General features: G+C 42.5%; 1 protein-coding gene across 50 annotated transcripts in view; it reads right to left on the bottom strand.

The window, feature by feature from the left end:
* Pum1 (pumilio RNA-binding family member 1) overlaps positions 1-26139 on the bottom strand; it is a 117757-nt gene that overhangs the window by 54610 nt on the left and 37008 nt on the right. For 24 of the 50 annotated variants that reach the window (XM_006239029.4, XM_039110364.2, XM_006239031.4 and 21 more), the window contains exons 4-7: positions 12663-12771; positions 11552-11730; positions 2487-2653; positions 19-289 (exon numbers count right to left, since the gene is read on the bottom strand). The exons of 5 other annotated variants lie outside the window; for them this stretch is intronic. In XM_006239029.4, coding sequence (XP_006239091.1) covers positions 19-289; positions 2487-2653; positions 11552-11730; positions 12663-12771 — 726 coding nt within the window. The remainder of the gene's footprint in view (positions 1-18; positions 290-2486; positions 2654-11551; positions 11731-12662; positions 12772-26139) is intronic. 21 more of the 50 variants (XM_006239030.4, XM_063288029.1, XM_063288038.1 and 18 more) reach the window with 6 other exon arrangements.

Here is a 26139-nt window from a genome sequence, read left to right as displayed (position 1 = left end):
CAAAGACACACACTGTACCTGTTGTTGAGAATTGTAGTCAAAAAGTCCCACTGTTGCTGCTGCTGAGTCCACAGGTACCTGCGTGCCTGAATAATCAAACTGCAGAGGCTCCATGCCCACATGTTCCATGGGGTCCAAGGGGACACTCTGGGACTCCATGTTGGAGAAATCCTCCACAGGCTTGGCACCATTGGTGCTGGTCAGCTGGGCTAAGCCCTCAGAACCATTCTGGTTTGGACCCAGAAGATCCACTTCATTAGCAGAGCTCTGGCAATTACCAGGGGTACGGCTAAACAGAGAAAGTAAAGGGCATTAAACCTTATTTTGATCGAGAAGGGACACTACAGCAACCCCCAGTTTATGTCCTTGACATCACAGTTCATTAGCAATCCTGAAAGCTAGTTCTACAAACTAACCAGATCTTTGACAAGGCTTACAGGGCTGTAGCCTCTAGAATGACTCTTCCACTGTTTGCCTTCCCTCCTAGACCCTCTTGCTGGGTCATCATCACTGCTGTTAGCATACAATACCTTTACTATGGACTCTAGATGGAAGAAACCAAAGTCAACTAAAAACAATGTTGCCTGTGGCAGCCATGAAAACAAAACAAGTTTTCCCCACAAACACAGGCACTCTGCTCCACCAGAGTAGCAGATCCTCTTTAAACACAGAGCAAACTGGGACGGCTGCTTTCTGGGCGTAATGGCCACACCTACAATCCCAGCACTCCGAGCAAGTTTCAAAGTCAGGCTGGAGGCCACACAAGCCTTTGTTTCAAAATAAAGCAAAACACCTAAAGTTGGTTCCTAGGGGGAATTCCAATTCCTGTAATGATTCTAATAAAAAGGTTTTCATGTCTTATTTATCTATATTTTTACAAGTGGTGTGAATACTACCCCACCTGCCAAGTAAATGGAAGAAGGAAGTCAGTTCAAAAACGTCAAAAATGTGTAAAGCATCATTACTGACCACAAGCTCCTACTCCGAGACAATTCTAAACCTAATCTAGTGTGTTTATATTTCATCCTCCATGGCACCACACTCCAAAGAACTAAAAGAGCCAAAAGGTATAACTGAGTACATACCACAACCCTATGTATAATTCCATAACCATTATAAACTGCAAATCTCCAAACCCATTACAGGCCAGGGAGAGTAGCCTATGGCTACATTCGACCCTCCGTCTCTTAAAAGATAAATACAGCTGGTACAAGTTAAAGCAACTGTCACGCTCCATCACATACGCCACTACCTCCGGCCCCAGCAAGATACCTTAAAGCATTGGTCAAGATGCTTGTGACTCATGGAGGTGAGGCTGTTTGAACACATCCAAATAACACAGGTAAGTATTTATTGCCTGTTGTCTCGAACTTCAAAGACTCTAATTCTATACAGTTCAATATATAGATATATATAGAGATATAGAGATATATATGTATATATATGTATATAATTAAGCTTATAATACCTCTGCAAATGATACAAAACTTTTTTTATACAATGGGTATTAGAAGGTATAAAAACACGTTTGCGTCTGTCTGCAATAAACACCTATAAGCTTTAGAATGACATTAAATTATTTTTGTGTATGTGTAACACTGAACAAAGATTTTTTTTTCTTTTTTTTAATCGGAGCTGGGGACCGAACCCAGGGCCTTGTGCTTGCTAGGCAAGCGCTCTACCACTGAGCTAAATCCCCAACCCCCAAAGATTTTTTTTTAAAGGCATTTTGAAATCACACACAGTAACTAAACCTTGTCTACATAAAGAAGTATGGTTATCAATTGTGGAAGACAAATAATTAATACTACAGATGTTCTATTACAAGGAAATCTGCAACTCAGTCATGACCAGAGATGGGATAAGAGGCATCCATGGAAAGTACATGATTATGAACACGCCATTTGCTGGGTGTGGCAGTATACAATTGAAATTCCAGCACTCAGAGGCCAAGGCAGGAGGATTGCCAAGTTCAAAGCCAGCCTGGGTTACATAGTGAGCCCCTCTTACTTTGCACGTGAACATCTACTTCTTCCAACTGAAGTAACTGATGACAGCCTACCTACATAGAGTGGAGCTGCCGAGAGTGTGTAAGACAGGAGAAGGTGTAAAACATCTCAGCTATTTCTCCCTCCAATGTGAAAGAGAGACACATCCCTCAGTGTCCATGGCTCTGGTGTATAGTGGTGTGGGACCAACTCAGGGAGTCCCCAAGTGCCTACATCAAAGTTCTAGAACTATAAAAATGTCCTCTGTGGAACTACTCTGCAAGCCCAGCTCCATACAAATGCCAATTCTACTATTTGGGCAAAGTATAAAACAAGGTCAGCTCTTGGAAAATTCCACCTTACCAGTTAGTTTACACCTCTACGGCATCATCTATACTAGATCCAATTTTTAAAGCTGAAACAAGACAGGAGGGACTAAAATAAAAACAAAAACCCACAGCCCACATCCAAAAAATCAGAAGTGTAAAATATACAAACCTAAAATCTTTGACGTCTGCATCAATCCCATTCTGCACTGGCAAACCATTGGTCTTGTCCATCACATCTCCCTCCTCCTTCAAATCTCCTAGCTTATCTCCATCAAACGCACCCTTGTTCTTCTTTTCACCTTTGTCGTTTTCATCACTGTCTGCATCCCTTGGGCCCTGTTTAAAAAATAGCTTCAGCTTCACTAATCATCATCAACTAATTATGGACACCCACTGTGGACACCACACTACACTAAATGCTAACTGGAACAGGACAGTGCCCATGCCTGACATTACAGTCTAGTTTACAAACAACACAGAGGCAGGAACACTGTACAAAGTTTTGCCAAATGGGGGAAGACAGACAGACAGGTATGTTACAAACTGAATACATCTTATCATACCATGTACTCCCCATTCTACCCCACCCCTTTGCTGCCCAATTGAAACTGTGTATCTCTCCAGCCTACTTCTCTACTCTCAAATCTGTCTAGCATACTCCTAAGAGGGAAAGCATTAAGCCTGCTTTAAAACAAACAAACAAAAAAAATCATGATTCCCATTATCCTATATAAGCCCCTCCTTTACTTCTAAATATGAAACTTAATGTGGGCTGAAATCAGTTGAATCTAACACGTCTCCACTTGACCTGGGGATATATGCCTTGCCAAATCATACTACTGCCCAGTTTTACCCTGTTGCACCAAGTCCTTGACATTTTTGTATTTTGTTTTAATTTTTTGTCTGGTTGATTTTGTTTTGTTTTGGCTTTTTGAATCAGGTTCTTGCTATCTCTTGCTAGCTTGGAACACAGAGCTCAGGTTGGCCTGTATTTTTGGCAACCCTTTTGCCTCAGCCTCTTGAATGCCAAGATTACAAGTGTGTACCACACACCCAGCAGACACTGACAGTTTTAAAAAGATGCTTCAAAACAAATTAAATCTTCCTTTTAGGAAGCATACTCTAAAAACTCGTATCTTCCATTACCTGCATATTTTGCAACAAATTAGTTTAAATGATATAATTGGGGGCATTTTATGCAAGAAAATTTCTGAAATGTTTCAAACTTTCAGACATGGGCACTACTGTAATTGATGTTATCAGATATATTCAGATCCTGCCTTTAAAAGAATGTGAATGTATCTCCTCTTAGTAGCACCCAGCATAAGCCCTGCATATATTAATTTTTAATGCCTTGATTCCCAAAAGGAAAGTGAGTATCTGTGAATTCAATGTGGCAGACAGCTTTGAAGACCCTGGCACTGCAGGGCACTAAGTAACTTCAGCTGTTATAAACTGAGAGAAGTAATTTTGTTCCCACCACTGTCTTGGGCTTTAATGGTGGAAACAAGGGCACATGGCTCAAACTCAAGTTCCTGATACAAGGCAAGCCCAGTGGACAGAAGACAAGCACTTCTAAGACAAATTCCCAATCACCAGCTAAACTCCAGTAGGACATAGTGGAGCACAGAGTAGCAGGCAGTTAGTTTTGTGAGCAGACCCACTGAGAAATGGTCACGCTGCCCAGAGAAAACAACATAAGCTCTCCAAAGTGTTAAGAAATCACTTAATCAGAAACTACAGTACAGGAGCCCTGAATTGTAAAACCTGTAGAAGTTTTAGACCTGTAGGATACTATTTCAGAGCCAGTTTTCCTTTTAAAGCCATTCTCTGTATAAATGCACACAGAAAAAGAAAGCCTTTGTGGATAATACAAAAATAGGACTGCATATGAAGTATATACACAGCTTGGCCTCAAGTGGCATCAAGACAACAGTGGCCACCACAGGATGTGCCTTGGAGACTGCTTTTCTACAACATGCAGCTTAGGAACAGAGAAGCACTGAAGGAGAGCTCTGACACCCAGCGCAGACAGGGGAAGACAAGGCTCTAAAGGACAAGAGCTTACACGAACCCAGAAACAGTAGCAACCTCCACCAGGCAGAGAGGAGGGATGGAAGTTTTGTTTTACATCTGCGGCTATAAAGATGGATGCACTGTCTAGCGGAATCTCAGTAAGTATGGCCAAGAGCTGTTTTAATGGTGAGGGTCAAAGCCTCCTGGGAAACTGCACTGCCAAAATAAGAAACTCCATCTTATCTCTGTCATCTTAACCCAGTCTAGATGGTGAGAATATGACTGCAGTGGCAGAAAGAAACCATTAATGTCAATGGCCAAGAAGAATCATGTGAGCAATCTCTACAAGTCTACACATCAAGTCTATGTCTCAGGAAAAACTGCCCAACTCCAATCTCTCCCACAGCATCCAAAAGACTTGACCATAAAACTGCACAGGAGACAGGAAAAAACAGCAGCACAAAGGTCCTACAGCCAGTACTTGGCGGGGGGGGGGGGGGGGGGGGGGGATCTCCACAAGGCTTCCGGGGAACCTGTTCAGCCTACTCATGTGCTCACTGGTCTGCACCAATTAGTTTCACTATCAATTTCACAGTCAAGGGTTAGGTTTTCAAAACACTCCCTGAGATAGGAGGCTCTCACTAACCCTGTACCTTTCATTCCTGCAGCTTGTTACCTGACTTTTCCCCCTATCAAAATATCAGACGTTTGGCAGAGCACTGCTTTCTGCCTATTGATTTTGTTGGTGCATTTCGTCTTAAAGAAGTTTGTGGAAAACATTTATAACCACAGCAGTTAGGTGTGTATACACCAAAAGATATATATAGACAGATACTTTTTTTTTTTAAAGAAAAAAGCTCATTTAAAACAATTACACATGCCAGGTTGTGGTGACGAACACCTTTAATCGATCCCAGCACTGAAAGGCAGGAGAAGCATACAGACAGAGCTTTCTGAGTTCGAGGCCAGTCTGGTCTTCAGAGTAAGTCCCAGGACAGCCAGGACTATTGAGAGAAACCAGGTTTTGAAAAACAAACAAACAAAAGATATGCAACAAAAATAGCTGGCAATCCAGTCTGCCTTGTGCATTATGTCAAGATCAGAGGGAGAAATCAGTTGCTATGGAAAGTCAGCCCTGGATTCAAGATCATCGAAAGAGGTTTTACTATAGTCCCAGCACCGAGGAAGAGAAGCAGTGAATTACCAGCCAGCGAGGGCTATAGTGAAAGGCCCTGTCTCAAAGAACATGAATAAAGTCTCTGAGTCAGGCAGTGGCGGTGACAATGATAGTACATGACTTTAATGCCAGTGCCCAGCGGCAGAGACAGGAGGAACTCTATAAACAGTCTGGTCCACAGAGTGAATTCCAAACGAGCCAGAGGTACACACAGTGAAACCTTTCTTTATAACTGGGCAGGGGAGTTGAACTTGTAACCCCAGTTCTCAGGTAATAAAACAGGAAAGTTACAACGACTTCAAGGCACTTGGCTACATAGGGATCCCATATTAGACCTTGTCTTTTATTTTTAAAGGAGGGGAAGAAAGAAAACATCTTGTGAAGAAAGCGAAATGAAAGATGGCTCAGCAGAGAAGAGCACTGGCTGCTCTTCCAGAGGACAAGGGTTCAATCCCAGAAACAATGTGGCAGATCTAGCAGTTCCTAGGACACTGACATCCTCTCATGGACTCCAGGGGCATGGAATGCCATACGTTGTACAAATAAACACACAGACAAATCGCCCATACATGTAAAATAAAAGTAAATTTAGGGAAAAATAAAAAAGGAGTATGAAAAGTGTTAATTTGTGGCATGTGTATGGTTTTCAATTATAAGGGGAAGTGTTTATGGTTATGAAAGTTTTCAGACAGTATTAGTCTGAAATCTATTGTGTGTTCTATGTACAACACTGGTCATAGAACTCTGGTCATTCACTCTCTGAGTCTTCATTTTCTCATTTATAAAGCAGGGATAATTTTGTTTAATAAATAGTTATGAACAGCAATGAAATGCTGTATTGTGAAACTTAAGAATCTTATTGTATACCCATAAAAATACGTCAGAAAGGTGTTCACAGCAGGGTTTGAAACACTACCGAACACAAGTACTTAATTGGTGTGGTCCTTCTAGAGCACTCATTTAAAAATGGTTCTTTAAAAAAAAAAAAAAAAAAAAAACACTGATTCTATAGTCAATGCTGATGAGCACAATCTCAAACTACTTCAGAGATTTAACCTTTAATTTAAAAAAAAAAAAAAGGCACCACCACAGTCTAGAAAGCACTGGAGCATCCAGGCCCCGTCTACCTGTCTATCACGCTCTTCACAGTGGCAACAAGAAGGTGCAGATCAACACGTGACTGAGGACCATCGCCACTGCTAGGAGCCAAAGAGGCAGGAGCCAAGCAGACATAGTCCGAAAGACAGATTTGGCCTCTTCACTGTGGGCTCGGCCTCCTCAGGACAACCATAAAGCATGATACCCCCAAACCTTTCTCTGTTCTCAAAGAAGTCAGAACTAAAAACCCTTCACATGACAAAGGATCCAGTCAAGTGAGAGCAGAGGCTCTCCTCCATGTGCATCATACATGCAGGTCTGTGTGGATCTAGCTGCACAAAAACAAGACGATGCTGACTATGCTAAGTCCAGTGTGTGTTCATTTCACACAACACACCCCTGAAATTTTTTTAATTAAATCTTTTCGAAGTATAACAGTTTCCACCTCTGACAGGAATAAAAAATGAGAAAAAAAAATCTACAGCTGCTAGCCTTGTGGAACAACTTGATGAGAACCCACTCAAAAGCCAACATAGCAGAGCAAAAGCCATCCCAGGCAAAACCGAAATGAAAGCAAAGCTTGAATGCAGAACCTGGACTTTGCCCTGAGCCTTTTTCCTCATCTATAAATTAATCTGCCTTAAGGGTTGTTCCAAGGGTTAAATGAGGCAATATCCTTAAAATTATAAGTCTTCAAAAGAAATTAAAAGACAAAACAACTTGTTCTTATAAGATCAGTATATTGCCTAAGAAGCGCAAGGCCCTGGGTTCGGTCCCCAGCTCCAAAAAAAAGAACCCCCCCCCCAAAAAAAAAAAAAAAAAAAAAAAGATCAGTATAAAAAAAATGTAGCCATACATTTCACGGATTCTGGGATACTATCATGCTAGGAACCACTATAAAAGGACACAAGAATGACAAGGCCATTTGAATTGGCACTCATTTCAGCAGGAGGAATACTTAGAGAAGTGTACCATAGAGCATGACCTACACAAGTCTACTCACAATCACCCAATTCCTGGTGTGCAGAAAGGTAAGAGCAGCAGCCACCTGCAGTGATATTTAAGAGGGAAAAAGAAACCTATCTTACAGGCAAGAAGTGATGTTTGATTTTATTAGAAAACCCTCAAAAATAGTTTGGTTTTGTTTAACAAGTTTGGTATTGCAGACCTCAGCATGTGGCTTCCACAATCTGAAGGTGCTGCACCCTGATGATCTGCTCTTCCAAGGAGACTCTAGCAGTGCAGCAGAGCTCACCTGCTTTAATGTTCATGTGAATCACTGGGGCAGCAGAGAGCTCACTTATTACAAATGTGGGTATGGTGGGTACACTCTTGCCTGCCTAGCATTCAGGATGCTGAGGCAACAAGACTGAAAGTCTGAGGCCAGCCAGGGCTACACAGTGACACCCTGTCCCCAAAACAACAAAAGAAGGTTTCAGTTCTGAAAGGCCAGGGTATGTCCTAGGAATCCTAAGTCCCAGGATAATGCTAGTGATATCAGTGCACAACTGAATATTGTATTTCTTACAATATTACGATACTTCTTTGAATAGTAATTATTCCTGCTAAACAATTAAAAGTCCAGTTGAGGGCTAGAGAGATGGTTCAGTGGTTAAGAGCATTGACTGCTCTTCCAGAGGTCCTGAGTTCAAATCCCAGCAACCACATGGTGGCTCACAACCATCTGTAATGTTATCTGATGCCCTCTTCTGGTGTGTCTGAAAAGTTACTGTGTACTCATAAATATATAAACCTTTTTAAAAGCAAAAGTTGAGACTCAAAACCCTGGCTTCTTTATGTAATGCAATATCCCAAGTTTCACAGAAAACAATTATAATACTAGCCTTCCCAGCCAAATAACTGGCCCAAATGTGACCTCCAGGTCAGAAAGCAGGCACTTTGACCCAGCGTGAAGAAACCTACCAACAAAGTTAGAGTAGTTGTCACTAATGCAATGTTTGCACTGGATAAACCAGAAGGTAGCACTGATGACCCACTTTTCAACCTATTTAAAGAAAAACAAATCGGGGACCAAGAGCAGTGCCCTTAGAAAGACAATCTCACCCAAGAGCTTTCAAAATATGTAATTTTGTAACTACCTCTGAATCCAGGAGATGGGGAGAGAAATACCTTATTCTAGGAACAAATAAAATAAAAGCTAGGGGTTGGGGAGAGAAGACTTGACTCTTGAATTCAAGGTTTTTCAGATTATTCCAAAATCTGGTATACACATGCTGGGTGCTAGCAAGTGTGAGAGCAGAGTCTTCTGCTGACCCTCAAAGTAAGTTAGCTAAGTTTGTAGCAGGTTCTGTCAAGCCCTGGCCTGGAACTCACTATGTAGACCAGGCTGGCTTCAAACTCAGAGATCATTTGACCTCTCTCTGGCATAAAATAACAGGCCCCACCTGCTAAAAGTAATCCTTAATCAAACCAAAACTCCTGAAGCATTTAAAACACCAAAAGGAACTCAGGGAAGCACGGGGCAGGAGAGCTAAATCTTTTCATTCAAGCTGTGGTGAGGGAAATCTCAACGAAAACTTAAAACTACTGTCTCCTCATGGGACACCTTCATCACTTGAGTTTTAACATCTGGACTGCCAGCTGTCACATCCAAGAAGGACTTCTGTGTACCTGCTGTGAGTTCTACATAATCACTGTGCCATAAATGATGCTGGCCACTCAGCTTACTAGACTAAAGCCCAAGCTGCCCCGACCAGGAGCTCTGTGCTCTGTAGAGAACCCCCCTAGACACTGTCCTTGCTCTCCAAACTTAACACTGAACTACCTTTGTTTTTAAAAGAAAGACTGGGACAGCCCCTTTTTTCCCCAATGTTGTGTGCATGTCATGAGAACTAGAGTAATTCAGATTTCCCATTAACAAGAGTTTTCTCTAGGTGATATCCTAATCGCAGAAGAGCAAGCCTAGGTTAACATCAGCAGAACACAAACACCAGTGCTGACCAGCAGTTTTCTGGCAGACAGACCTTCCTTCTAGGCTTTCCAGCTAGAAAATGGCACCTGCCAACACCCTGACTTGCTATCCACAGGTATTCCTCTATCAACACCCTGACTTGCTATCCACAGGTATTCCTCTATCAACACCCTGACTTGATGTCCACAGGTATTCTATCAACAGGAATGCTATCTACAGATGGCACAGGTGTAGAAATAGTCAATAACATTTTATTCTCCATGGCCATCTTCTTAAGAAAGAAGATATGAAGAATTATCCAGCTGACTGCTAAGAGTCCTGCTTCCCAGGGAGTACTATTTTCAACTGGAGGTAGGGAAAGCTCATCTGGCCTGAGGCTCAAGTCAATGAAGACCTAAAAATCACCAGTTTCCCAAAACAATTAAGTATGAAACCCTATTACAATCCAAAGGCGGGGTTTTATCATAGAAGCTGTCCTAAAAATGACAATAATAATTCCATTCTCCTGTTTTACCTACTTTTAATTCAAATGATTTTTCTGCCTCCTACAACTTTCACAGTAATCCTGATGTGTGCCTGTGCCTAATGTCAACAAAGTAGAAACTGGTCAGAGAATTCTCAGCCATTGTTAGCAAGGTTCCTGGTCACCATACAAGCAACTCATTAACAAACCACACTAATTTTTCTCCAGCAAATAACTTAAAAATGGTAGGCAGTATCTAGAAGGCAGTACTTTCTCTGAAGAAATCAAATGAAAATGTAAGGAGGAAGAAAATAGAATTCTATTGTTTTCTTGAGAAGATATACAATCATTTGGCCTGATCCCATTCCTCATATCCAAAGTATAAATCTTGTTCTTCCCCAAAGAGCCCCATGAGAAGGAACGCAAAAGCAGCTCCCTATCTGATTTACAAGTCATTATGCCCTGACTAAATCAAAAGATCCAGAAGCGTTCAGGTCAGCTCTGAAAAGACTGGCCCTCAAGAACATGCATACTATTAATATACAGAAGGAGAGCAGGCTACCACACACCAACTACTGCTACCCAACAGTTTTCAGTGACAGAAGTGGCCTCTCGGTAATAAGTGCCACACAGAGAGAAGCGCATGTGTAGATGATGAGGAGGGAGAAGACATCTCAAACAGTTGCCACCGGGTGCTATTTGTCCACAATGGCATCCAGAAAAGGACTAAAAGGGAGGGTAGAGAACAAACTGAGTTAGGCATGAGAGGCAGGCAGATAGCTGTGGCTACAGCATCAGCCACAGAGTACAAAAGGAGACTCAAGTAGATATTGTTAAGACTCCTTTATCTATAAGGCTGCTAATACAGAGAATGTGCTTCAAGAAAGGTAGTCAAAGGCTTCAGAAAGAATGCGAAGAAGAAGAAAGCGAGGAAGCTGCTTTGGCTGCCATTCAGCCAGGATAAGTGGGTTAGTGACAATGAATTAAAAACCAAACCAAAAAACAAAGACAAAACAAAACAAAACAAAAGAAAAGAAAAGAAAAAAAAAGCTCCCCAACAGCATAGGCATAGGAAACAAAGCTGTTCATTAAGGCCACCATAAAATTAACATCTAGCCTGCAAATCAAGATTGGGCCACAAGCCTTGTCCTTTGTAAAGTTCTTGGGTAGTGGCCAATTATTCCTCTAAGACAAGTACCTCATGCTGATACCCAACTTCTGCTTTCTTTGTAAAGAAAGTCCTCTGTTACACTTTGTGTTTTAATGAAGAATGCTTTCTTATAAACTAATTAACTGAGACTGACTTTAGCTCTCTCCTCACCTAAATACTATGCAAGCCCACTGCCCACAAAAAAGCAGAACTTTACTTTTTCACCTCTGAAGTGCAGTTTGCCTCTCTTGCTCTGCTTATTGAGCTCTATGCTACAATGGAAGTGTTTTTAAAACACCCTATACTGCTCTCTGAGAACCTAGGAAACTCAACAGGCACATTTGCTTTAGGGGAAGGGGAAAGAAAGAGATAGGAACGAGTTCCTCAAGCCAACTTACAAATCCTCCTTTTCTTAGACAGGAATCGCCCGGGGATGAGCTCAACACATACTCCACCATGCTAACGCCTAGTCCCCCACTCTCCGATCGTGGGGACAGTACAGAATTGACCTCACTGTTCACATGGAAACTCTGACCAGGTCTTCTCTGCACCATGATTGGCTGGGAAACTGAATGATCTACAAAAAAGATACACAAGTGTGACACAGTGCAGCCAGAAGCCCAAACAAATTATGAGTGATGTCTCATGATAAACCAATGTCTGGGAATCAGGAGACCAACCACGCATGGTCAGCACGGTCAGCACGGTCAGCTGAGCCAAGGTCTCCTCTTTGGTCTTTCAATAAGCACTGGTATTCTACATAGGCTAAGGAAACAGAACACACCCTGCCTCTATCTAGGAGAGCAGAGGAGTACAGTTCACACAGTTAGGTAGATAAGCCAATGGTTGTCTCTTCCGAGTTGCAGGATTTCTTTCTTTTATTTATTTATTTATGTATGTATGTATTTATTTATTTATTTAGGCAAAACAGTATCTGAGGACTCCAGTTGGCACTGTCCTGAACACAGTTTCTCCAGTGTTGGGTTTTCTGTCTTCTCCCTCCCTAGAAACTACAGCTTCTTTCTGCTTTTGGCGTCTCTGCCTCTACCAGCTCCCCCCAGTCCTCTTCAGGGGAAGTCTATTCGCAAGAATGTCTGTGCCGGGTGATTTCATTTGGTCCCACGCACATTTAGATAACTACCTCATATACAGCACAGATCATCAAGGGGGGAAAAGAATCATGAAGTTCAAAGTACAGGCTTGGATTTTCCAATTCCAGACAAGCTGACAGCAGTACAGAGGGAAAACTCAGAGCTGAAATCATGGTCACTTCAAATGACTCCATTCTTCTTTGACTAGCACTTCAGAAAATATTGAAGATTTGATTTTGTGTGATTATTTTTAATATATTCATGGCCTACACTCCTTGGTAGCAATTATACTACCACAGGACAGGACATCTGCTCAGCGTGCTTCTGCCACTGATGTGAGATTCATGAGTTGGCCGAGTGCTGAGGAGGGAGCTCTAAGACAGGCATAAATCACAGTAGACAGCTAGAGCTAGATTACCTGATGTTCCCCAGGCACTGTCTCGCCATTGATCACCCAGGAATATTCCTTTTGGTCCATCTTTGCTGGATTCATCTGTTTCCCAAAACTTTTTACCTGGCAAGAGCTGCTGCAAATTAAAAATAATAGATGCTTTTAAAGAATTCACAAAGGGAGAAAGTACAGCAGTCAACACTTTCTTTAGACGCCCAAGGGCCCTGCGGGTCTCAGTCAAAGTGTTTTGGCTACACAGCTGTGATCAGAGCACTATTCTACTTGGTAAAAGACATAGAAAGGCCTAAAGCAAGGGGACACTAATCATCAATATCTAAAATTGTTCACTTAATCTATGTGAAGATTTTTGAGGAGGTAAGAGTACAAAATCGCCCTAGTTAGTAGCTAACTGTTTGCTAAGAGGGCTCTAAGTGCAAGAGTACCTGCACTGTTAATCAAACCGTCTGCACATGCACTGACTGAACACAGAACGCTAACCAAGCAGGAGTGTGAACCCAGCTATGAACCCAGCTACAGATATTCTAACACTTCCATACCATATCCATCTAGTCTGAGATTTTAAGAAGAGAAAGACGTTCATCCACTTTCAGAAGCGGGAAAAAAAAAAAAAAGAAAAAACAAACTTCTTGACTTCTGTTAGGTTTAATAATACTTGATAGTATCATTAAGTAACTTGAATCAAAGAAACAGTGGTTGTAGTTACAAAGGAAAATTCCTGAAGACTGCCATAATTCTTGGTCTTTCACCAACCTTACTTAATAAAATGTCTCCCTCTTGTTTCCTCTAATTATGTTTTTTTTTAAATAACTGCTATTCCTCAGACAGGATACCAAGAAGTTTGAGATAATGTGCAATCACTACTACTGAGCATAAACAGGCATACTTGAAGAACTGACTTATGCAATAGCAGAAATGGAATGCTAGGTTTCAGAAATAAAACACCAGAAAGCCCAAGAGATCTGCTCTCCTCTTGGAGAGGTTTAACACTCCAACTTACTTAGCTACATCTGAGAATAAAGAAAACGAAGCTGTCTAAGAAAACAAACTCTACTGGCCCTCCAGCCTCACTACCACCTTCTCAGCATAGTGTTCATGTACCCTCAGAAAGTCCCAAACCATTCCACAGCATAGGCTCCAAAACATGCCAAGCAGTTTGCTACCTTTTTCTAACAGATCCCTAACAGAAAGACTGTGGACTGACATTGAATTATGCAAGTGCTAAGCTGCCTCAAAGATGGGCAGTTAAATTAAAACATCAACCAATTCTTCCTTGATGTTTTTGGGGTCTGCTAACTAGAGTGGGTTGGGAAGAAGAAATAAAAAGAGAGGGAGAAACAGGTGACCAAATAAAGCTAAGCAAAGGGCCAGAAATCCCCCAAGTAGATAATTGTGATGTACCCTAGGAACTACTATTACCTGCCCTTGGTCACTTCCTCTTTTTTCTGCTGCCAAGCCTGTTTTTCAATGGCTGCTCCAATCAGAAGCATCATGAGCAAGAACTAAGCCCAATGTGCATCAAACAGCTTCTTGGGAAATGTATTATGTGACATCAGACATAAGCAAAAACATGGTCAAATTCCAGAAGAGATACTTAGAATTATTAATATACAAGGGTCAATTTAAAAGAACCCCTGTTCCCAAATGGAAGCTCACAGCGGTCTGTGACTACAATCCCATATGCAGGCAGAATACCTTATCAATACACACAGAATAAAAAGAGCTCCTGTTTTCATTTTTTTCCCCTCCTTTTCAACTTGTAAAAATGCCTATCCAAAGAGTCCATAAATCTCATTACTCACTAGCTCGCTCGCTCTCCCAACACTCCACTTTTAAGTGACAACATTCTCATTCATTATTTTGAAGACAGTGAGACCAGACAGTAGTCCCAACGTAGGATCCTCTCTGTACACTGAAAGGAGCGACAAGAGTCCACATCTCTTAGTGGTTAATTTCATGCTCTATGAAACGGTGTAAAGAGCAAAAGTAATTAAAACCAGTCCTATGCTGTCATTTTTTTCAACATTTGTCCTTCTCCACACAATTCAAGAATAACCTGGACAAGGTACCAGATTCGACATATAAACAGTCTTGCTATAATTTATCAAGGGACTAAAGGGGACTTGTGGGCGTCTGACATTGTTTACTATAGTCTATTAGGTTATCATAACATGCAAAGCAGCAAGCGCAGACAAGCAGATGAGGGCAACAGCTAGACACTCCTTCAAAAGGGAGACAGTAGAGCAAGCATGAGGCACATCGCTAAAAGGGAGCATTTGAGAGCTGGTGAGATATCTCAGAGGGCAAAAGTGCTTGCCTCCAAGCCTGATTACTTGAGTTCAATCCCTGACACCTACATATTAGAAGAAGAGAGCTAACTCCACATGCTGTTGTTCTCCACACACCCACTATGGCACACAAGTCCGCAAACTCACACATATGCACACAAATAATAATGAAACATTAAAAAGGTGAAGTCTACTTTCTATTAGTAGCAACAAGCCTCAAAGAGATACACATCAAAAATATGTTCCCAGTTCACTAAGAGTCAACCAGTTGTCTTGCTACTACAAACAGAAAACAAATAGTAAGCAGATGTTAGAGGTGACCCCCACAGTGCTAGCGCTCCTTAAACATATGGGGTGGAGGCCAGCTAACTGTTATCAATGAGAACAGCCGACACCATTTGGGCAAGTTCCCAAGAGATAGAACACGGTAGAAGAGCAGAGTGTAGCATGCTGACTGGGGCCAAGCAGGGTAGAAAGGGTGAGCTGCATGGGTGCTCAGCAAACAGGAAGGCAATCTCTGAACCAAGGGATCTGGGCAAAGTCAAAAGCAAGCTTAGTTATGCCCTTTAATATCTCCGAGTTCAAAAGAACCTAACCTAGCCTTTCTCCCTCTGCTATAAAATCTGCCTGTACTCCGATAGAGGTAAGCAGCACAGCGGACTCCAAATGACCTAGTCCTAGTGTTCTGTAAAGGGCCCCTTCCACCACCACCACTGCCCAGCCTGCTCACTGCAGACAGCTGCTGTGCGGGGAACCATACAGCACCGCAAGTGGCCCACCTGGCAAAGTATCAAGAGAATAGCCTGAGAGATCCCCACCCAACAATTCACTAGGAATCGAAGCCCTCCTGAGTCTGAAGGCCTGAATCCTGATATTAAATTTGAAAGAAGATCCTTCTCAGATAAAGTTGAGCATAAAATCAACCCTGAGAGAAATCATGCCTGCAGCAAGTGAGAGAGCTTATGAAGTCGTAAGATTTAAACAATGGCCTTCTGAGCTGTCTGGAATCTGTTATACAGTGGGGGAACTGATCCCATCACGACTATGTGGAAGTGTGTGTTTCCAACGCTGGAGTTTTAAGAATAACTTCTCGATGGGTGGTGGTCCACACCCTTTGATCTCAGCACTTGGAAGGCAGAGGCAGGCAGATCTGTGAATTCCAGGACAGCCAGGGTTACACAGAGAAACAAAAACACCGAACAACAACACCACCGACACTTCTCATCCCACTTCCAGTGCTGAAACTACACTAATTTTTGATTTAGGAAAAATGAGCTATTTAGCTCTGTCCATTTCTGTTCTCCCATACTCTAGCTTAAAAACACACTAGAACTAAGTAGCTAGTGACAAGCAGCGTGAACACTTTCAGCTCTATATTCCAAGTCAGCAAGAGTAAGGACATCACCTTCAGAGCTACGTAACAACTTTACTACAAAACAAGAGAAAGAGTCAAGAGCCATTTAAATTCAGCAAGCACAGCTCTAGAGGTCATTCTATCTGCAGCATGAGGTATAGCATCCCCACGAGCCAACACACTGCCAAAAACAGGTAGCTGACAGTCTTGCACTTCAGCCAGACCAGCCTTTATCTGTGAGACGGGGCAGAGGGGGCCGCCGTGGGGGTGGATCAGGCCATCTAAGCACAGTGCAATAAAGGCAGGCCTGCTGAGAACTCACTAAGTAATGCAAGCTGATTTACAGCTCTAGGCAATCCTCCTGCTTCAGCTTTCAGGTGCTGAAATTATAGCCAAAAAGCAACAAATGACAGCTCAGCTTTACAAACTTCACTGTAAGGGAAAACTCAGCTATAAAGGATTAAGATATGACAATTCTAAAAAGAGGTGATGGGGATTGCAAACTGATCCAACAAAGCCCAGCAACTTCTCCACCTCCAACGCTAACAGCAAACAGCTTCTCAAAACTGACTTCATCTATAACCAAGCACGGTGATCACTGACCACAGTGACCCTGTCCAGTGAGACCCACAGTTTCTCAGAAAATAGCAGCCTGCAATTCAGCTTTTATCCAATAGTCTCTTGTGGTTCTGGTCAGGGTGGGATCAATGTCATAATCCAATTCCTCTGAATGAGCAATAGACCACCTTTGAGATCTACAAACTAGAGTAGGAACGCACATCTTTATTCCCAGCACTCCAGCCGCAGAGAGGCAGGCAGATCTCTGAGTTTGAGACTAGCCTGGTCTACAAAATGAGTTCCAGGATACAGAGAGCTACACAACTGAAACCCTGTCTTGAAACAAAACAAACAAACAAACAAAAACCTCTACAAACTGAGAGTGAGGTGGCTGTCTCCCCATCTTCAGCAAAACAGACCTTCTCTTTCCCCGTAACATTTCATTAAATAGTATTCTTAACTAGATAGGAGATGTCAAATCTCCTCCTGAACCAAGGAAATGCTTAAATGGTGAGCACTTTGAGAACTGAGAGAGCAAGACAGAGGCGCTGGTCTGCAGGTAATCTGGCACTTGGGAAACTGATATTTTGCCTGGGAACACCTTTTGTTGTTTTCTGAGTCTAACAAAAAAAAAAAAAAAAACAAAAACGACTACACAAGAAGTCATACTCAGTGGAGACTCCATCTCCTGAAATCTCAATCGGGGACAGGAGAACTATCACAAATTTACTACAAGTTGGTTCATTCTACATTTTAAGTTCTAGGTTAAATAAAAGCTAGCAAAGACCTTGTCTCAAAACCAAAAACACCAGAAACAAGTGTTTAAAAATCAAAAACACCACACAATTATCTTATATCACTTATTAAGGAACCTTAACACTCAAAACCTCTAGTCTCTGAATGCCAAGTGTGGCTTTACATCTGCCTCCTTATCTAATATTACAAATACTCTGTCATAAACATCAACAGAAATAATGCAATACCACTTACAGTAAAGAGCTATCATTCTACCACAGGGTGGGATTTCCCCAATCCAAGGCTGTTGTGGTAAAAAATAAAAAAGGGCGAAACCAGTTCCCACTGGTATCCTGGCAGTCATGCTCTCACTTGTTCCAGCCATTGGAACTAGCACTTCAACAGCTCCACGCTGCCCCAAATACTCTCTGACCTAGGCAGCAATCTCTCTGCCCATCTAGTTCCCAGGCTGGGTTGTTACCACACCAGGCATACACATCCCAATTCTGTGGCAAGCCTGATGCGTCCTGCCACCACACACTCTCTTGAACCCAATTAAGTCGCAATATGGAAGAACACACCACACAATATCCTCTGATCCAATCGGTAAGATATAATTTGCCCATCTAGACAACACAAAATCCTGTACACACCCGTCCCTGAAAAATAGCTGGTAACAACCTGTAACTATGTGAAGAGAAGAATCTTAACATCTGTCACCATGTTCTCTCAGTTCCTCTTCTTGTTCTGTCTTCCTTTCCCCCTCTCTAAAACTTTTCTCCTGCCCATCCTCCCTTCTTGTCCAGTGACAGGCCTCGTTCTATCCTGTACCGGCCTTCACCTGCATAATGACATCAACCTACACAAAGCTGTCCATGTACTCTGCCAGCAGACAAAGCTAGCACCATGCCAGCCAGACCACTGTAGTAAAACTCACTAGCCAACCAAACTTCCCAAGAACCATGACTGTAGTTCTGCAGAACCTGGAGAAGCTCTCTAACTGAGGATCACCGTGTATGATCATGCCAATACTAATGTTTGCCCAGGGAAGTATTCATGAGATTCTCTGCTGACCTTAAAAGGCTAGGCAGTGGTGTCCCCACACTTGCAAGGCAGATGCAGACAGATCTAATGCTCTACTGAGTAAGTTCTGGGTTAGCCAAGGCTACACGAGAAACCCTGTCTCAAAATGCCACCCTGCCCCCACCAAAAAATTTGTACACTCTTTCTACTACCATATGCTCTTAAGTGTTATCTAACTGCTCATACTTCCTGTCTCTACCACTAGCCTCCTTTTTTCTCCTCTCTCTCCGTCCATACCACTCCCTGCAGAAATCTAGTTTGTTAAGACACAAGGGATGCTTACGAATTCACAGGCATGATCAGGTATCATGTTGTCTGCCTACTCGAATTTCGAAGTTCCTAGTTTTACCTGAAATGATTAAACATTTAACAATCTAGTAAGACTCAAGAAATAAAAAATCCCTTAGAGCTGGAGAGATGGCTCAGTGGTTAAGAGCACAGATTGCTCCTCCAGAGGTCCTGAGTTCAAATCCCAGCAACCACATGGTGGCTCACAACCATCTGTAATGAAATCTGATGCCCTCTTCTGGTGTATCTGAAGACAACTACAGTGTACTTATATATAATAAATAAATAAATCTTTAAAAAAATCCTTTAAGTCTCAGAAGCTGACATTAAGTCAGGAAAAGGCCCCTTTGAGACTGCAACTTGAACTATGATGGTGACTATGGTAATTCACAAGTCCCTGAAAACAGCAGTATTTTCAGAAATCTATTGTCAAAACTCCATGGGATTTAGCTAGCTGCCCCCCAATACCGACATGTTGTAAAATAAATGAGACAATACAGGAAATGTCCACAATGCCACACCCTCTACTGATGCTATCATTGCTCTGTTAGAGATGTGAGCCAGTGTCTCAGAAAATAAATGTAAACATTTTTGAAAGTATATAAAATGTAAATAAAACCTAAGTCACTCATTACAGAAGAGTAATGAACAGACACAGGGCCATCTAATCCCCAAGAGAAACTTATCTGAACAACGAAAGTTCTTCAATCTGGCTTGGTGGTGCATATATGCCTGTAATCCTAGCACCCCTACCACAAGCCTGGGTTACAAATCAAACCCTTTCTCAACACATATGCTCACTCAGGAGTCTTCGTCCTAGGCCCTCCTCTCTCCTCTCCCTAGGCACTTGTCAGGCAGCCTGAGATCATGCCCAAAAGCTGTACTATGGACAGGGCAAGAGAATGGCCCCTAATTGTTCTCTGCCCTCCACATGCCTATCCGTACACACAGAAAATTATTTTTAAAGACAGAGATACCAGTTAAAGTGCAAAGTCTGCAAAGCCCAGCATTACATGAACCCTTGATACAGGAAGAAACTTTTAAAAGATTTTTATTATTTTTAGTGTGTGTGTGCGTGCATGCCAGTATCGTGTGCGCACACTCATAAAGGCCAGAAGAGTTCCCAACACTGGAGTTACAGGCAGCTCTGGAGTAGACTAAGTCCTGAGCCATCTCTCCAGACCCTGAAAGGAATGATTTTGTGTTGTCCTGGATTATAAGAGCAGGATTAATATCTTTCAACACAAGTTCCACCACTATCGTGAAACCACCAATCACTCAACTAGCCAAGATAAAGTCATTTTAGTCTTTCCTTCCTGAATGTAAAATATCCAATGCTGGTTTTTCTGCCTATGGAAAAACTTAAAGTTGGTCAGCAAATGCACTTCTGGAACCCTAACACCCAGGATACTGAAGCTGGACTGCAAGGCTAACACGGGTTCTACAGTGAGAAACCTACTTTTGGTGGAGACTTTGGGTTCTTGGTGTTTTGGGTTTGTCTTGTTGTTTTGTTAGGATGGGCTTGTGGGGGAAGAGACAGGGTATCTCTACATAGCCCATGACCAGGAACTCACTCTGTAGATCAGGCTGGCCCCAAAGTCAGAGATCTAAATGAGGCCAGAAGGTAAGTCTATAGTACCTAAGGTCTGAAGCCTTAGGAGAAGGCTGAGTTCTCCGATGCCGCTCAGTTTTCCCATGGCTCTACTTACTCAGTCTACAGCAGTTGGGGACCTGTCCATGCTAGGCAAGCCCTTCTACCTCTGAGCTACATCCCTAGCCCTCCAAACAAGTTTTGGGATTTGATTTTCTGGGTGTTTGTCAGTTTTTTGTTGTTGGCAAGTTGTGGTTTTTGTAATTTCTATTTTTGTTAAGATTTACTCATTTTATGTTGAGTGTTTTGCATGTGTAACATGTGAGTGCTTGGTGCCTTCAGGTCAGAATCCTGGAAACGGAGTTACATGTGGACAGTTGTGGGCCACCATGTGAATACTGGGAATTAGACCCAGGTCCTCTGCAAGAACATATGCCCTTAACCACTGTGCCATCTCTCCTACTCTTGTAATTACAAATGATGAATCAAAGCCCATCATAATAAACAAAAATACAGTCACAGAAGCCATCACTTAAATTGTTTAAACTGAAAATCTATTCTATAGCGCCAACTGAAACACAGAAGGCAAATGTTAACAGGATCCACACAGCTTATGTTTCTTCCACCCAGAAGATAGTAAGGTGCCCTGAAGATCCACTATGAACTGCTGAGGGACCAAGAGGCATGATTTGAAGGAGGTTGGAGAACTGATGCCCATTAAGGACACCCATTAGTGAGAGGTGCGGGCTGGCTCTTTGACCTACAGCCATCAGGAGCAACTTTTCCTGAAACAGTCTGCAGACATGCTGCTTTCATGAGACAAGTCCTTCAAAGACTCCAGACACAGATAGCACCTCAAACTTCCTGTCACTTTGGATAAATTAACCTGGAAACAAGTAACACACCAGCCCCTCCCTCCCTCCTTCCCCCTCCCCCTCCACTAAGCACTCCAGAGTCCACTGAGCGAATTCTTTACATGCTCCCACTCCAAATTATTGGGACAGCGACAAATGAAACTATCTTCACAACATTTGACAATCAGTCCAGGATAACAACAGGAAGAAATTACACAATAAAATACCACTATGTTTGCTGTCTGTCAAGTTACCTACTGATGAAGTTGCATGCTTTTTTGATGCATAATGATGGTCCATCACATTCCTGTTTAAATGGGCCTATATCAAAATCAAAACAATTTCTCTTGAAACCCTAGGATACAAAGACCTGCCCGAGACCCCTTACCACAGAGTTCAGGAATAGACAGTTTGAACACCAGTCTCCAAGAACATCTCTAGATCCTGAAACTCCAAGCAAATACCTAAGAAGTGAAGACTACAACACTCCACCCATTCATACTGCTGGTCAGCCTCTGTACTTCTCATCAATTAAGCATGAGCAACAGGCGTCTCTATGCTAGAGGAAGGAGTGCCCTTTCCATGCATCCTCATAAATGACTGGTTCAAAAATGTGACTGCTGTTTATACAGAAAATATCAACAGAAAAGGCTTCTCTGTCTGCTATGAGAACCAAATCAAAATCAGTGAAGTGAATGCTCTCTGGTTCCTTACAGCAAACTTACTGTAAGAGAAAGATGTTTCTGGGCTTGGTAGGAGATGCCCTTAATCCCAGCAACCTGGAAGGCAAAGGCAAGCGGATCTCTGCGTTCCAGGCCAGCCAGGTCTGTACAGTGAAACCCTGTCCCAAACTTTAGAAAAAAAGAAAGAGAGAGGGGGGGAGGGAGGGAGGGAGGGAGGGAGGGAGGGAGGGAGGGAGGAAAGCAAACAACAAAGAAACAATTATACACATCATAGTTTGATGCACTCCTGAGCAAGCAGCAGAGTACAAGGCCAACCTCATAAATACTGTTATGTCTGGCTACACACACATAGATGATACATAGACGATACAGAAAAGCAGCCTCTTGATCTAGTTAAACTACAATAATCTGCTAACAAATGCCCTGGGGGCATATGGCAGAGTGTGCCTACAGAGTGTCCCCCAGGACACTGAGGCAGAGGCAGATGGATGCAGCTGTCAGGCCAGCCAGGGTTCCACAGTAGCTCTGGCTCAAATAGAGTGCCTCCGTATCAGACTCAGTCAGCAGGGCAGCAGCAATGTAGATCACTAGTTATCGGTGCCGAAACGCTTCTGCCCTAACTATCTGGAAGAGGGACAGAGATGTTCGGGTCTGCTGTCATTCATCCTCTTCATATCTGCCCAACCCTAGGGGCAGGAAAGGTATCTAAGTGCTGCAGTTTTACTGACCCCAAATAGATGGAGTTCTAGACGAACAAGTGTGGGCCTAAGAACAGGAGACATCCCCTGAAAGCAGAACTCATTCTACAGCTTTGTGGAGGAGCAGAAACTACAAGCCAAAATTTGAAAGACTAAGACTCCACATAAACCACTGAGAATGATGTATCTGGGTTTGAACAGCTGGAAAGATCACATCAGCTCTGCTGCTCATCTGTTTTAAAAAGCATTCTAGGGGTTGGGGATTTAGCTCAGTGGTAGAGCGCTTGCCTAGGAAGCACAAGGCCCTGGGTTCGGAAAAAAAAAGAACAAAAAAAAAATAAAAAAAAGCATTCTAACACTGTAGGACCATCATGAAAACCAGGTCTATGAAGGGATAAGTAGAGCCAAAATAGAATATATTTGTTCAATAGAATTCTTCTGAGCCCAATAAAATGGAGTGAGTCTATGCAATATTCACACAGCCTTAGCTGGTCTTCCTTTCCTCATCTTTAAAAAAGGAGGTGGGAGGTGAGGGGCATGTGGTTACACAGGTCAGGTGAAGGAAGGGTGATCTGGGGAACAAGTCAGACACAGCGCACATACGTATAATCTCAGCATTTTTCCAAGCAAAAACAAAGAGCACAAATTCAAGGTCAGCCTAGACTACATAGTGAAGATTTATTTCAAACAAAGCAAAAACAAAAAAAGAGTAACAGAAAATGCTGTTGGTGGGAGGTATCATTATAAATATGATATTGGAGGCTGCCATTTACTGTTGTAAATGTAGAGTTGTTTTACTCGCAAATCAAGTATATGAATATGCATCAAAAAAAAAAAAATACCAACAGTCTGCCATGGTGGCACACACATTTAATCCCACCACAAAGGTAGATTGCTGTGAGTTAAAAAGCAAGCCTAGGGGGCTGGGGATTTAGCTCAGTGGTAGAGCGCTTACCTAGGAAGCGCAAGGCCCTGGGTTCGGTCCCCAGCTCCGAAAAAAAAAATTCTTAAAAAAAAAAAAAAAAAAAGATTGGTAATGATGAGATGCGGTGACAAGACAAAGAAAAAATGGTCGGATTAAGAGGGACTGGTGGCAAGGGTGAGGGAAGCCAGTGAGGCAGAGACAGAGCCCATCCCAAGCTTGTTAGAAGAGCAGAGAGGTCCTCAAGCTGGGCCCATGCATCATCCTTTTGGTTTCTGGACTTTCCCCACTGAGTCCGAAAAAAAGAACCCAAAAAAAAAAAAAAAAGCCTAGGCTACACTGGAAGACACTGCCCTTTTGAGACAGGTCTCTCTACACTGCCCTAGCTGTCGGAACTCACTATGTAGACAAGGCTGGCCTCCTGACTGCTGGAATTGTGCAACACTATGCCCAGCCTTTTCTTTTTATTAAAGCTAACATTTTAGCCAGAAGAGAAGCATGAATGTTAGAAATATATTAACACAGAGAGCAGGAGCCCTGCTGTGCTTACTACTTTCAACAACATGTCTCCTTCCCAAACAATCAATTTTGTAGTCAACTGAATGAACTGTTTTTATGTATCTCTATTTAAAAGGAATTGCCAGCACAACAGCAGTCCCTTTCAGAAATGTGAGTCACAAGTCATTTTAGCTGATCAACGCTTTCTAATTCAAAATTGGGCATTAGTGGCACTCAGGGGGTGGGGGTGGGCAGATCTCTGAGTTCTAGACTGGTCTACAAAGTGAGTTCTAGGACAACGAGGGCTACACAGAGAAACTCTGCCTCAAAAAGCCAAAAGAAGGAAGAAAAAAAGAAAAGGAAAAAAAAAAAACACCTTTCTAATCCTATAAGACAATGTCAACCATAATGGAAGATAATTTAACATACTGAGCCATTCCCACTTTGCCCTGCTTTCAACCCATGTCTCCTGATGGACGTTTCCAATCAGTTGTTGAAAGGTGAATGGGTCACTGAAGAGTCCAATGAGGGCTGGCAATGTAGCTCAGTTGGTGGTTACATACATTAGCATGTATGCAGCCTAGCATCACAGAAACATTCTGACTCTGGAGATGAAGCAGTAGGATCCGAAGTTGAAACTTGAAAGGGTGATCAGTAATGAAGAACACGCAATGTTCTAGCAGATGACCCAGGTTTAGTTCCCACCACCTACATGATAGCTCACCCCCACCTATAACTCCATCCAGAAGATGTGATAGCCTCAACTTCCATGACCCCCTTCCTGATGCACACAGTGCATACAAGCTCAGGCAGGCACACATTTTAGGCTGTACAAGGACACAATTTGTTGAAGGCAGCCTGGAATACAAAAAACCCTATTATAGGGTGTCCTGTGGGGAGGGGGTGTATGCAATGAAAAGCTCTAGAATAACAAATCAGTCTTAAATGTCCTTTGGCATATTTCTCTTTTCCTCGCTCCTCCTAAAAGGCTAACCATTCTTTTTCTACATAAGGTCAAACTCCAGCAATCTCTGACACAGGAGAGTCCCAGAAACTAAACTCTTACTCAACATCTCTCGGAGACAGAAAGCAGCAAGGTGCAAAGAGAAATGTCCAAGCACAGATGGGAGCACTGGTTAAGATGCTGGGCTGTGCTGCTTCTATCCGGCAAGTTTTGCTGAGTAATCAGCGTCCTCCTCCAAGTTCATGTGGTGGGTGGTGCCTGCTTTTAACCCCAGCACTCAGGAGGCACAGGACATAAAGGGCTACGCAGTGAGACCCTAGCTCCCGAATCTGCTGACATTCAGAGACCCTACTATTCCTTCTGAATTCTGCTGTTTGCAATCTTCAGGTAAAGTCTACTTCTGGAGAACAGAGAAGGACTCTTTATCACTCCATATACAAGGAGAGAATGTTCTAGATTCTCTCAATCTCATCTTTTTCGTGATTTAGTTTTATTCTACATGTTTAGGCATTTCTGCCTGCATGTATACCATGTGAATGTCGGACCCCCAAGAACTGAGTTACAGATGGTTGTAAGTTGCCATGTGAGTGCTGGGAACTGAACCTGAGGCTCTGGCACAGCAACCAGTGCTCTTAACTAAGCCAGCCCTTTCTCAACCATATTTCAAACCTATCACCAAGGGTAGTATTTTTCTAAAGGGTGAAGAGCTACATACCTACATGCATTTAATCCAGAAATGAGATGGTAGCCTACACTGTTCTAGATGATAGATAGATAGATAGATAGATAGATAGATAATAGAATCTCAGCTCAGCATGATCGTCAATGCCTCAAACAGCAGCACTTAGAAGCAGAGGCAGGAGAATGAGTTCAAAGCCACCTACATGTGAAGTGTAAGTCCAGCCTGAGCTACATAAGACCTATTTCTATCACCAACATCCTAAAAAGAAAAATAGTCACTTATTCTATA

The sequence above is a fragment of the Rattus norvegicus genome, chromosome 5 (genome assembly GCF_036323735.1).
Source record: "Rattus norvegicus strain BN/NHsdMcwi chromosome 5, GRCr8, whole genome shotgun sequence".
NCBI classification, from domain to species: Eukaryota; Metazoa; Chordata; class Mammalia; order Rodentia; family Muridae; genus Rattus; species Rattus norvegicus.
Note: the sequence above shows the minus strand (reverse complement) of the source record. Positions and strands in the feature narration are given on the sequence as shown.